Raw genomic sequence first — 13499 nt, forward strand, 5'->3', positions numbered from 1 at the left:
AAAATACTCTCGGGAAGTTTCTCATCACAAAGGAAGAAATACAAATATCTAAAAAGCAAACAAGTCATCGGCTGTTCTCAGACCTGCTGACATATGCTTTGCTTTTTTGAGCTTATGGCTTAACATTAAAATAACAGGACTGCATTCCTCAAATATCTCGACTGCTGCTCTTTATGTATACTGCTCGAAAAGGCTGTCACTTGGAGGCATTACATAGTAGCCACCACTGTTCACTGCTTACTGTGTGGTGTGGCTCTCCGTGTAAAAGCCCTCTCTCGGAAGTGCCCCCGGCTGTCTGTGCATGAGCCACAGGCAGGAGTCGAACAGCTCATGAAGGTGTTGGGGGTGCAAGGCCGGGAAGGCTGTTTTATAAATATGGATGAAAGAAACGGAATTTAATTGCATCTGGTTGCACTTTACTGGTGGGTAAAGGACCAAAGGCTTTTTCAAGTGCTGTCACCACTGTGAGGTCCCACGGGCTACCCAGCTTCGGAGACAATCCAGATATACACTCAGTATGCAAAAGAGCAAGTTGGAATCTGCAAGAAGTAAACACTGCCGCAAAGCTCTTTAATTCACTCTGCATAAATAGCTGAACCTACAAAAAAAATCTCTAGTCAGGTTTCCGGGATTATAATGAGAACTTTCTGGGTGGGGGGAGAGACCTGCGCTTTTCACTTGAAGACAAAGAAAGGTTTGTGATGGAAATGTGTGAACTGGTTTTCCACAGGGGGCTGCCAGATAAACACACTGATGGAGAACACAGTGAGGGGATGAGGCGGAGAAATCAAGCCCAAGGCGATCCACTTAAAATCTGCCCCTGCACTTATTTCTGAAAGTGGAGACAGCCAGCCTGGCCACCAGCTACATTCCCTCCTACCCCCGCCCCAAGCCGTCCCCGCCCCATCACTGACCCCGCCACTGTGACCAGTGGAACCCGCCAGCCTGCTGGGCTGTTTACTGCTTCTGGCCACTGTGTACCAGTTACTAAGCTACTCCACCGAGATGCAATGGGAACCGGGTGGCAAAGACAATGTCCTCAGCAGAGCCTAACCCACACGCCTGGACTCAGGGATTCCAAGGAAACCGTGAAGAAACGTAGACAATGCAAGTGAACGGCGGTTTGTAATCACAATTCTTAGGTGACGGACAATTATTGACTGATTTAAGGAATCCCGTTACCTAGAGAGTAAAACCAAGGCAGAAAGAGGTCGCTCTCTTGATGGAAGGTGCCAAGCACCACAATCACCGGAAAGGAGTGAAGCCCCTGGTAGCTCATGCAGGACAAAGAGGCTCGAAAGCAACGTTTTCCACGTCCCAGTCACCGGAGTCTGTTCGGTATAACATCTGCCGTATCCACGTGTACCTTTCAGTATTCACTTAATACTTTTCTTTAAGTGGACTTTAAAGTAACTCATTTAAAAAATTCTTAGTCTCCCTCTAAGCGATAATCTCCATGAAATCACACTTTGGTATGCAGTTATATTTTTTCTTATGTAGATTTAGGAATGTATATCTATTAAAATAAAAATGTATGCCCTGGCCACATGGCTCAGTTGGTTGGAGCATCGACCCTTGCATGGAAAGATTTAGGATTCGATCCCCAGTTGGGTGAGTATGGGAGGCAACGTATCAATGTCTCCTCTCTCTCCCTTCCTTGTTTTCTCTAAAATCAATAAACATATCCTCGGGTGAGGATTAAAAAGAAAGATATAAACTAAAAATGTTCATCCACAATTCATCTAAAATCATCTCCTGTGCCCAAGGGTACGCAATGGAAAAAAGGATCAGTATTTTCACTTAATAAGGGTAACCTAACAGGCTACGGTGGCCCCTTGAACAACATGGCACAGGTCTACTTATATGCGGACTTTTTCCAATAAATACTGTAAATGTATTTTCTCTTACAATTTTCTTAATAACATTTTTCTTTTCTCTAGCTTACTTTATTTTAAGAATGCAGTATATATAATACATGTAACATACAAAATGGGTTAATCAACTATGTTTATAGGTATGCCTTCCATCAACAATAGGAAGTTAAGCTTTTGGGAAGTCAAAAGTTCTACGCAGACCAGCCTGTGTGGCTTGGTGGTTGAGCACAGACCCATGCACCAAGAGGTCACCGGTTTGATCCCCAGTGGGGGGCATGCAGGAGACGGCCAATCAATGTTCCCTCTTATCAGTGTTTTTATCTCTCTCCCTCTCCCTTCTTCTCTCTCTAAAATCAGTAAAGAAAAAATATATTTAAAAAAAGTTCTATGCAGATCTTCAACTGTGCAGGGGGTCGGCACCTCTAACCCTGTATTATTCAAGGGTCAATTGTATATCTGTTTCTAAGTATCTCAAAAAAAAAAAAAAAGAGTAGAAAGAGTTTTGTACTATTTACCCTCAGGATGTCCAAGAAGAACTTAGATTACAGAGAAGGAAGTTGGGAGGAAGTACACTTACAGCTTTTGCATAAGGAAAAACAAAAGCCCAGAATCACTCACATAAAATTCTCTGGGTATTCGCTCAGGGCCATGTCGACGATGTTCAGCGCGTCGTGGTAATGCTTCTGCGCGGACAGCAAGAGGGCGAGCAGGTGCAGAGAGTTGACATCATCGCCTTGAAGCTGAAGAGCTTGGCGGACATACCCCAGAGCCTCTGGTATCTGGTTTAAAACAAAACCCCCAAATAATTTTAAACACACACACACACACACGAAGCCATTTCAGTATCTGATTCTCTGTAACCATCGAGTTGCTTCCCCTTGTCCCTCATTCAGAGTTCACGCCAAGTCCTCATGCCAAGCCCTGGGATGTTAACCACAAGCTTGAAAACAGACCCTCTCTTCACGCTGTGGCCTAAGCACTGAAGGATACTGTTTCTCTGTGTAACTGCCAACACCAAATCTTTTATTTTTCCCTAAGTAAGCACTTTCTCTTTTTTCCGCAAAACTGATCTGCTTTGGGTCATGCTTAAGATAATTTCGCTAACTGGAGGCATGCACACACTGCCAGAGGCTTTTAGTGGAATTAAAGTGCCTTAGCTGAACTGTTCTCATTTTTTTTAAGTGTTACTGAAATTAAAGTACTTAACAAGTTATGAAACCTTTAACAGAGCTTTCTAAACGATCAGACACCTGTGATTCCTTCCAAGCTCCGTTGCCCTGGTTGTCCATTAGACGTCAGGGAAGTATTTAAACACACACACAAACAAAAACCCCACACCTTCCTGACTACAACCCAAATAACCAGATCCAAGAAGCAAACCGCAGGGCCACGTACAATGGCACACTCACACTCAAGTAGGAACACACACGACCTTGACCTTAGAAATGCAACAGCTGTTCAAGACTTTCATCAAAATCGCCCCAGCACAATGGTGGATGAAATGCACACACATGAGCAGTGAACACCCTACTCTCCAGGCAGGGCTGGCAGGAACTAGGGAACGTGAGAACCCGAAGCTGGATTTGGAAAGAGCGCTCGAGATGGAAGCTTCCTCCACAGCTGGCCCCGGGACCCTTCCAGGCTCCCCTCCCCACCTCAGTCCCATGGCTGGACCCCCCTCAGCTCTCCCGCTTCTTCGCAAATCCTTAGAAACCTCCCTCCTTAGTAGGAAGCAACAACTTTTGTTTTTTTCCAAATCTGTTAGTCTCCTTCTCTGAAATTCCATTTTTAAAAATTTTTAAATTTATTTTTATCCTCACCCAAGGACATTTTTCCATTTTTTGTTCAGGTAGAGTGGGAGGGAGGGAGAGAGAGACACCGACGTGAAAGGGACACATTGAGTGGCTGCCACCCGCACGACCAACCAGGGCCGGGGACAAACCGCAACCGAGGTACGTGCCCCCCGGTGGGAACCGAACCCGGGTCTCTCTGGACCGCAGGCCGACACTCCAACCGCCGAGCCAAACCGGCCAGGGCTGAAATTCCATTTTTGATGGGTTTAATTATAAATGCTGGCTACGGAGCCTTTCTGCTCTGAGCCATAGAGTCATGACCATTACAGCCAGAAGAGAGACCATCCGCCCAACCCTTCATTTCCGGGAGGAAGCTGAGCCCAGAGGGGAAGTGACTTGAGCAGGGTCGCCTGGCTACCGGACTGAGATGAGAGGGGCTGGGCCTTCCGACTGCTTTCCCACCCTCTCCTCCTGCTCCAACGGCACTGGCTCTGAAGGTTAGAGGCCACAGGCCCCCTGCCCGCGGTCAGCAGGAACACTGCCGCCAAGGTCTGTTGTCACGCTGCGTGCTCACGAAGGCTGTGACGCCCACACGCTCCACGCACATCCATTCCTTGGGGTGAGAACTGACGGTGGGAACAGCACCCGGCCTGGCACTGTGGGGAGGGTCAGAGGCAGGGTACGTGCGTGGTGTCAATGTGCAGGGATGACCAAAGCAATCGGACAGAGTGACACAGGGACGTCCTGAAGGGATAGCTGACTTGAAGGACTTCACGGCTGGTTCCTTCACTCAACGTGTACCGAGTGCCTGCCGGGATGAAGCGGTGACGGTGACAGACATGGGTTCTTGCCCCCATGGAACCTCAAGTGTGGTGAGAAAGACACCCAACGGGGAGCTGAGCATGAGGAAGGGCAGTGCCCGCTGCAGCACGGAGGCTCCGCGGAGGGGAGAGAGGCCCCGGTGGGGGCGGCCAGGTGGCCATCACCACCCTCAGCTGTGAGCAGCAGCTCACGCCCAGCCCAGCTGTGAGCCACACCGTGCCCAGTGGGAGGGCTTCACAGAGAAGGCATCTTGGCTCCCTCAGTGCCCAGGTCGCCAATGGGAGCTACTTCTCCGGGAAGTCAGATGCGCGCCTGCAGCCGGGCCTGCCAGGGAAACGGCATGTCTGGGGAACTGACCTCGCGTTCACCCTCCAGTCAGCACTCAGGAATGTGCTGGGGTTACCACCAGTGTCTTGCACCTGGTGGGCAGGCAGATATGTGGCCAGAGTCTCCAGAACAGCCGGGAGGGGACAGGAAGGGATGAGAATGGCAGAGCGGCTGTGGAGGCTGCCGCAGGGCGATGAAGGCCAGCAAAGCTGTGCCCACGGAGAACACCATCGGCCCTCCCACTCAGGAGCCCCGTGTCATCGTGCGTACCGCCAGTGCTTCCAAGGAGCTGGCTGGTGTCTGTCTATGCCTGCTGGCATCTTCTTGTCAATCACCCACACCCTTATGGCAACCAGGCCCCATCCAGTGACTAAATCTCCACCCTGCTGAGAGCTCAGCACTGGGACACGGGCTCTCCCAGGACCCCTGGGTTCAGGGTCTATGCCATGTGCTGTGTCCAGTGGCCATCTGACCCCAGGGTGGGCAGAGCCTGGCACGCCTGTGTCCACACAGCTGACCAGAGCGCCAGGGTCTTCGCTCCGAGAAGGGCCCCTGGCTCTAGGTCGGCCTCAGGTGAATGGAGGACCAGCCACTGGCTCGAACCGAGGCGCTGAAGGAACCGTATCAAGACAGAGTGTGCACCCAGTTCAGGAAACATTCGACAAACTGACCTGTCTGGAGATGGCGAGCTGCAGGGCGAGGTAGAAAGCTGCTTGGTGATCTGTAGGTGACAGACTGTGGGCCCTGAAAAAGGATGTATGGCTGTTAGTACACAAGAGAGGCCATTTCCACATTCCCTGTCAGACAAGTGTTCACATTAGCAGTTTTATACCTAGACCACATATTTAACTACTGCACGTCTCATCTAAACTCTTGCCCTCTGTTCACTAACAAATGCAATGTATGTAGGTATGACACAGTAGCATGTTTCTGTGCTTTGGCCTCTGAAATGGCAGCTGGTGACCCTTGGCTTCGAGGAGCCTGGAGGTGAAGGCTCCGTAGGCCCTGCTCTCTGACCTCCCCAGAATACTGAGCAGGAGAGGCCCACGCGTCTGGGACACGGTGAGGCCGTGGGTGTACTTGGCAAGGCCACAGCTGCTTTGGTTATGTTTTGGCTTGGCCTTAACAATACTTCATCCACATTTCTGGATTTCAGAGAAATCATGTGAAAATCGAGACCCAGCTTTGCCGGTAAAATGAGGTTTTGGTTTCCGATGAACTAACGTCAGGGAGAAAAGGAGGACTTGTTCAGTCTTCTGAAGCTACTAAGTTCCATGCAGCTTGCTGATTTCGTCCACATAACTCTGACTGTAAGACGCTGCTAAACACCGGGTTTCGTTTTATCAACTGGTCTTTGACACTGGAGGGGAAGAGGCCGTGCTGGCCTCCCAGCTGTTTGCAAAAGCGGTCATTCTTGCTTTTACGGGGAAGTCAATCGTATTTCACAAGCAATGCAAAATGTGACTGTATAGGAGACATACTTCTCTGTTGAACAGTCTGGAGGAAAGAGAAAATAAACTTTTACCTTCTTTAAAAGGCACTATGGATCAGACTAATTAAAATCCGTGGGCCCCAGACAGTCAACAAACCTTCCTGCTGTTCTGTCAACATTCTGTGATTAAAGGAAGATCTTCTAGCAGCAGAAAACAAATTCAGGACAGACAAGAAGCCAAATCATCATGGACACACCTGCGAACAGCCAAGGATGGCTTTCTACAGCAGTGAGGAGGACCTGTCCTCTGCTGCGGGAAAGTGACTCAAAAGTCTTCTGGGCGTTTGCCGTCCAGAAAATACGGTCAGTCCAACAATTTGGGACACTGTGTGGGCACGTGAGGTGGCTCCTGGGGGGGATTTGGGGCAAGTAAGGGAGTCTCTGTCCTTTTATTGCTCTTAGGAGCAAAGCATCTCAAGTCCCCTCCCTGGTTACGTCACCAGTGACTGTGCCCTAGGGTAAGGGCCCAGGCTATTTGCCTGCGTAAATGTCTGGTTTCTACCAGGCTGCTCCAGTTTTCACTATTTCATAAGTATTGGTTTTTCCATGAATTTGTACATCAAAGCATTGTTTTTCTTCAGAGTTCATAAGAAATGAGATTGAGATGTCATGGTTTCTGTCTCTCCCAATTATTATTCAGGGAAAATGAATACAAAATTAGTTAAGAGACATTGAATTATTTAGCATTCTTTATTTTATCTCCTCTCTTTCATAATTAATAGGAAGCCAGGTTTCTACACCCCTCAGAAGGGCTTCCTCGGATCTGTCATCTCCTCAGCGCGGGTTAGATCTTTCACAGGGGAAGTTAAACCAGCCCATGGCTGCGTCTACCCAACGCCAACCAAGTGAGAAGCTGGCAATGGTCTGGTGAATTCAGGGTCCCGGACAGAGATGGCTCCGGCCACGGGCCCACCCTGGCCTCATGAAATGATTATTCACCATTAGCCACAGCCCTGTGACAGAAACAAACCAGACGTACTGGAGATGTTGGCATTTCTGGGTGGATCAGGGCTACATCTAACAATGGAAATCCAACTGCCAATTTTTTAATGGGGCATAAACTTATACATACACGTTTAAAAAAAAATCTTATGCCCTGGCCAGTTTGGCTCAGCGGTTGGAGCATCGGCCTGCGGACCAGAGAGTCTTGGGTTCGGTTCCCGCTAGGAGCATTTACCAAAAAAAAAAAAATCTTGTTTTTATAGTTTGGCTAATGCGTTAAACTGACAACTCTAGCCCAGGAAAGAAAAAAGAAATTAAGGAGAATGCCCAACAGAAAAAGGAAAGGTGCCTGGTGTCAATCTCATGAGACCCCAGGACACCTGCTTCGGGCATGCAGAACAGCTCGGCAGCTAGGTGTCCCGTGACAAGTCCACGCCGGTATGCCCACAGCCACCTGCTCAGCAGGTACCACCACGCGATGCAGGTGACAGGACAGGTGTTCGTGTCCTTGAAAACCTCGAGCCTGCCGAACGCTGCACATGGACCCAAAACCCCATTTCCATACAGCCGACTCTGGCGGAGCTGCTGAGAGAAACCCAGACATCTAAAAATGTCACCACAGGGATGCTCACAAAGTGCTTCCCCTGTCAAAGCAACTCCACCATACCCATTAACTTAATTTCTTGTCCATAAAGAAAGAAAGAATTGGCCCAGCCGGTGTGGCTCATTGGGTGAGCATCGACCCCTGCACCAAGAGGTTGCCGGTTCAATTCCTAGTCAGGGCACATGCCCAGGTTGTGGGCCAAATCCTCAGTGGGGGGCATGCAGGAGGCGGCCAATAGATGTTTTCTCTCACTGATGTTTCTATCCCTCCCTCCCTCTCCCTTCCTCTCTCTCTCTAAAAATCAATAAAGAAAAAAAAGAAAGAATTGTTAGACTGCTGGGCCACCCATCCCTCCTTCACCCACACACATTACTCAGTACCTATGTGACACCAGGCCTGTGGCACCTCTGCACAGCCTAGAGAGGAACCATGGCAACCGCCTCTCCTTGAGGAACGTCCCTTCTTCCTCAGAGCCAGGGAGACCCAAGGTGACCATTGCAATGAGTGGGAGCGGGACCCTGAAAAAGGCCTGCCAGGCTCTGCTAGAGAGCCTACGACAGGCCTCCCAGACCACCTGTCTAGAACCCAGGACACCTTGAGGTCTGCCCTACACTCTGGTTCCAACACGTTCTACAACTGAACCAAGAACATAGAAAAGGCTGACTAATGTTGACCCCGGTCATTAAGATACATAATTGTAACAATAATGACAACAAATTATGTAATTAAGCGTCTACTTTTTGTTTTTGTTGTTAATTTTCACCCAAGGATGTTTTTCCATTGATTTTTAGATAGAGTAGAAGAGAGGAAGGGAGGGAGAGAGAGATCAATGTGAGAGAGACACATCGATTGGTACAACCCCAACTGGGACCGGGGCTGGGTATCAAACCTACAACCCAGGTATGCACCCTTGACCAAGAATTAAACACAAACCCAAGACCCTTTGGTCCATGGGCTGATGCTCTAACAGCTGAGCCAAACCGGCCAGGGCTGAAGCATCTACTTTTAAGCATATGGTCCAAAAACATCTAGCAAAAGAGATAGAGCTAGAGGTAAAATCCTGAGGCCTGGTCTCTGCACCTTATCACCCTGCTGCCTGTTTAGTCCATTCTCCTTTAAGTCCCCTGCAGTCCAGATGACAGTGCATATGTGATTAGTGTATTATTCACTAGTTAAGAAAAAAAATGTACAAACCTGGTTAAATCTATCACTTAGGAACCTCCCGTTCGTGACACACATAGGATGACCAACTTGTCCTGGTTTGCCCAGGATTTCCCTGGTTTTAGCATTCAGAGTCCCATGTTCTGGGACATTGCTCACTCCGGGCAAACTGAGATGGTGGGTCACTCCATACACACAAATCATACCACATTCAAACTTAAAATCACGCTGGGAGGGAGAAAGCAATGACATGAGACCGTGTATCACACTGAGTGACAAACAGGAACGACACCACATGGCCTCTTCCTCGTGGAGCAGCCTGGATTTCTGCCTGTGGGTAAGTCCCTGCACCACGCTCCAGTGTTCCCAGGCTTTTCTCTCGGGACAAGGGCATGCACAGGAGCAGCCGCTCAGATCAGCTCAGCCTCTCCAGGAAGTTTTGCAAACAGCATGGCCTTTTCCACTATACTTTTGTGTGGGGCAAACGGACTGGTCCAGCTGCTTGGGCTGAATTTACAGACGAACAGCCAAGGGCCTCAATGTTAAGATGCAAAAATGCAAGTGGGAGGCCTTTAGAAAACCCACCTTTTTGAATCCATTAGAGAGCAAATCTTTTTGAATTCTAACTCTAGGCATAATTAAGAGTTAATTTTCCTATGCTCTATCTACAATGCCACCCCTTTTTGAGTTACACTCTTTCCTTTTTAAACAAAAATTGCCAAACAATAGTATAAACAGCACTGTGGGGGAGAGGATTAAATACATAGTAAAAAGAAAGTACTTCTCATCCAAGTGGTTTTTAAATACCCATTTACATTTAAGAAGTACTACAAATCATTCATATTTACTTTCAGTTTTTCCTTACAGATTGCGAAGTCTACAACGTACAAGAATAGTCCTCATTAATGTGTACTTGAAACAAAATAATGGTATTTCTTTGAAAATATTTTTCGTTTCACGCAAAGAGTAATTTAGGTTAGACTTCCCCCAATAAATCACATAGGTTGGTAGGATTTTATTACTCTTTATTCCCACATGAACTAACATTTTAAAAAATCTCTTTGAATTAAAAGCTAGGTAAAAGGAACAGGAAAAGAATTCATGTCACTGGAACAGCTGTCACGCTGCATGATGTTAGGAATCAGGCGGCTCAGGGCCGACCACCGCCGTGGCTGGTTTTAGATAGCCGGCAGGACACGCTGACTTAAGAAGCGTGAACAGAGTGCAGTGACCACTTTCTGAGGCGTGCCTGTGTGTTTGACAGGCTGGGGTGGGAGAATTTAAAACTCCATGTCCAGCCCTGGCCAGTTTTGCTCAGTGGTTAGAGCGTCGGCCTGCAGTCCAGAGAGACCCGGGTTCAGTTCTCGCTAAGGGCATGTACCTCGGTTGCAGTTTGTCCCTGGCCCTGGTTGGGACGTGTGGGTGGCAGCCACTCGATGTGTACCTTTCATGTCGATGTTTCTTTTTCTCTCTCCCCCTCCCACTCTATCTGAATAAAATATGAAAAAATGTCCTCGGGTAAGGATTAAAAAAAAAGAAAAAACAACAACTCATGTCCACAAAAGCTCAGCACAGAGACAGGAGATCTGCTTGCCAATGGCGACGGGGATGTTTTGTCATTGCCCAAGGCACTGTCGATCGGCAAGCTTGGGAGGAAACAGAGACGAGATGCAAGGTTTCAGACGAACTGAAACCACGTGACAGGATCCATGCAGAAAGGAGTGCGTACACTGTGGCGACCTGTAGGCAGCCCCAGTGCCGGGCGAGAAACCCGCAAAGGGCACTGCTGTGGGGAGGGCCTCATGAAACGCTGGTGCAAGTCACTGAGCTTCGGTACAATTCCAAGAAAGCAATGTAACGCAGACGTATTTAAAGTGAAAGAATCAATAGCGATTATAGATTTGACATCATGCAGCTATACTTTCAAGCAACGATTCATTTTAGTGATTTATTATAGCTGCAATAAGAAAAAAATTAGGGCAGAACCAGAAAAGTTGGATTAGAGTCAAGAGACCTTGATTCTATCCTGACCTCAACAGCCATGTGACTCTGGTAACTTCCCACTCCTGCCCTGGAGTCCCTTACCTGCAGTGAACGTACTACTTGTCCTGTCTCCCCTGCTGATGAGGTTAAATCAGGGCGTGGGAGAACTAAGACACCCCAGCATTTCCTATTATAACGCATTCTCCGAATTTTATGGAAGGTACAGCGACGGAGACAAGTGTGAGGTATTATGGAGCATGACAGGTAGAGGGGACTTGTCTGTCTTAACATAGTATTTCAGAGACTGTCCTAAAATCTGGCATTTTCACTTCTTAATATAAAAATCTGCCACTTGACAGGCTAAAAAAAAACACAAAAAAAGCTAGGAAAAAAATGATCGCTTTTCTAGATGATGACAAATGTCTTTAATAAAAGGAATCATCTCCCTAGGCACACAAAGTATCTATCTTCTTAGAGCTGAGCTCGCTTTATTAGGAATGAATAAAATGTCCCCAAATGGATGAACAGATTAGGAATGCAGATTTACATGGTAACAAATGATGCAGTGAGTTTTGAAACTGCGCATTCAGTGCTGAGAGGGAAGACTCCCGAGGGAAACACTGTTTACATAATCTTTATAAATATCTCTTCCTTTCATACTCATCATACTTTAGTGTCGTTATGTACAGCCGAGGGCAAGGATGAACTCCCACTCACCTCTGAAATGCAAGAAGTGCCTTTCTCTGCAGGACCTCCTGCATCCCTCGCAACGAAGCTGAAAAAGGGTTCAGTCAGTCAGTGATGGAAGATCGGGGAGTTTGGGACAAATACAAAACTCATCACAAAAGCTACCCATTCCACTGGATTATAGGCAACACATTCTGTCCTGTCCCAGGCACTGCAGAAGACGGGACACAGAGCCCAGGCCAACCCAAGGCCTGTGGGTATAACTTGGAATGATGCCATGGGGACAGTGTAAGTTGGATGGTCACTCCTGGTATCCCCAGACACAGGGGCCGTCTTGAAAAGACCAGCAGGGAGCTCCGAGAGGAGCATGTCTGTTTTCCCCAGCGTAGGCACAGAACTGCTGGGTGCAGCCTGGCTCTACCAGGATGGCATGGAAGACAATCAAGCACCAGAGGTGTAGGAGTGGACAGCCTTCAGAGGTCCTCTGGCACAAAGCAGCTCTGATCCTCAGCCAAGGGCACTAGCTTGATGCCAAGAAGGCCAGTTTAACTCAGTGCAGTGACCAGGACTGTTAATGCCTTGATATGAACACAACTGAAATGGGAAAATCAGTTCAAAAGTGAGGCCATCTTGCTGTGAGCCAACACTTGCCTTGTGCAGAGCATGTGAGACACGGGTCCCTTGGAGCCTGTCGTAGGAACTGAAAAAGGTTACTTCTTCCTGGGGCGATAGAAAAAGTCCTAGAGGAACCCACCTGTGGTGGAACTGCAGGGGCCCTTACCTAAGAAGCGCAGCGTGGCAGATCCCACCTGACGCCACACTGAGGATGGCAGAAGGCCGCCTGGTGGGCTGGGTGAGGCTGTGACGATGGCTAACAGGGCAACAGTGACTGAGCTCAAGGGAACCACAGAGGTGACCCTGCTGAGTCACGGATACAAGATGAGGCCCAATAGGGTCAAGCAACTCTCCTTGAGTAACTGGGCAATTAGCAGTAGAACCCAAACTAAGAGTTTATATGGATAGATACATGACATTAAATTTACACTTAACTGAACGTCTACCATAGTTAAAACAATGGGCTGGGTATTGCCATTATCTCATGTATACATGAAAAATTTGCAAAAAATCCACTATTAAAACTCAGTTGATAGGCAAAACTTCTCCAGGGGCTTTGAAATTTTAAGGCAAAGGAAAGGAATATCTGGGGTAATCTGTAAAAAAGCAAACAAACAACACTATTGCAAAACCATACAGAAAGAAAAAGAAAGTATTACTAAAGTGTTTCTCTTGGGGGCCCATGAGCGGCTAGGGGTACCCGAGGAGCTCCGTGGGGTGGCAAGGCGCTAGCCTCTGAGCAGGGTAGTGGCTACAAGGCTATTTGCCTTCTACTAATTCATCAAATTACACACTTGCTTTTGAAATGTTTAATATTCTTGTTATATTTAACAATAAATTTTCAAGAAATAATAGAATTCAGAAAAAATAATCTCTCAATTTATACTTTCTGCAAACATAATTGAAAACTTCATTACATATACAAAATATTTTTTTAGCCAGGGCCTGTCCACAAAAGCTCTAAGCACATCCAAAACATATACTATCGCTGCATGGGCATCTGGGGAGCTGTCTCACTGCATGTGCACAGACCTGTGAATTAGGACGTACCCACAGAGAAGGGACAGGTCCTGACCAATCAAGGGAAGCTTCCTGGAAGAGGCTGGCCCTCACCTCTTCTATATTCTTGTGCCTAAGACACAGCATCTCTTCACAGGAGGACAGTCCAGCCAGGTGCAGGGGCAGAGGCGCCCAGGTCA

The 13499-nt window shown here is 47.8% G+C and overlaps 1 protein-coding gene across 8 annotated transcripts in view; it reads right to left on the reverse strand.

Moving 5' to 3' along the window:
• The window catches only part of TTC7B (tetratricopeptide repeat domain 7B), a 236332-nt gene that overhangs the window by 83500 nt on the left and 139333 nt on the right, over positions 1–13499 (reverse strand). For 7 of the 8 annotated variants that reach the window (XM_036264184.1, XM_036264171.1, XM_036264191.1 and 4 more), the window contains 4 exons: positions 12337–12405; positions 11716–11773; positions 5488–5560; positions 2493–2653 (listed from right to left, as the gene is read on the reverse strand). In XM_036264184.1, coding sequence (XP_036120077.1) covers positions 2493–2653; positions 5488–5560; positions 11716–11773; positions 12337–12405 — 361 coding nt within the window. The remainder of the gene's footprint in view (positions 1–2492; positions 2654–5487; positions 5561–11715; positions 11774–12336; positions 12406–13499) is intronic. The other variant, XM_036264177.1, reaches the window with a different exon arrangement.

Source organism: Molossus molossus, unplaced genomic scaffold (assembly GCF_014108415.1).
Source record: "Molossus molossus isolate mMolMol1 unplaced genomic scaffold, mMolMol1.p scaffold_m16_p_1, whole genome shotgun sequence".
Classification (NCBI taxonomy): Eukaryota; Metazoa; Chordata; class Mammalia; order Chiroptera; family Molossidae; genus Molossus; species Molossus molossus.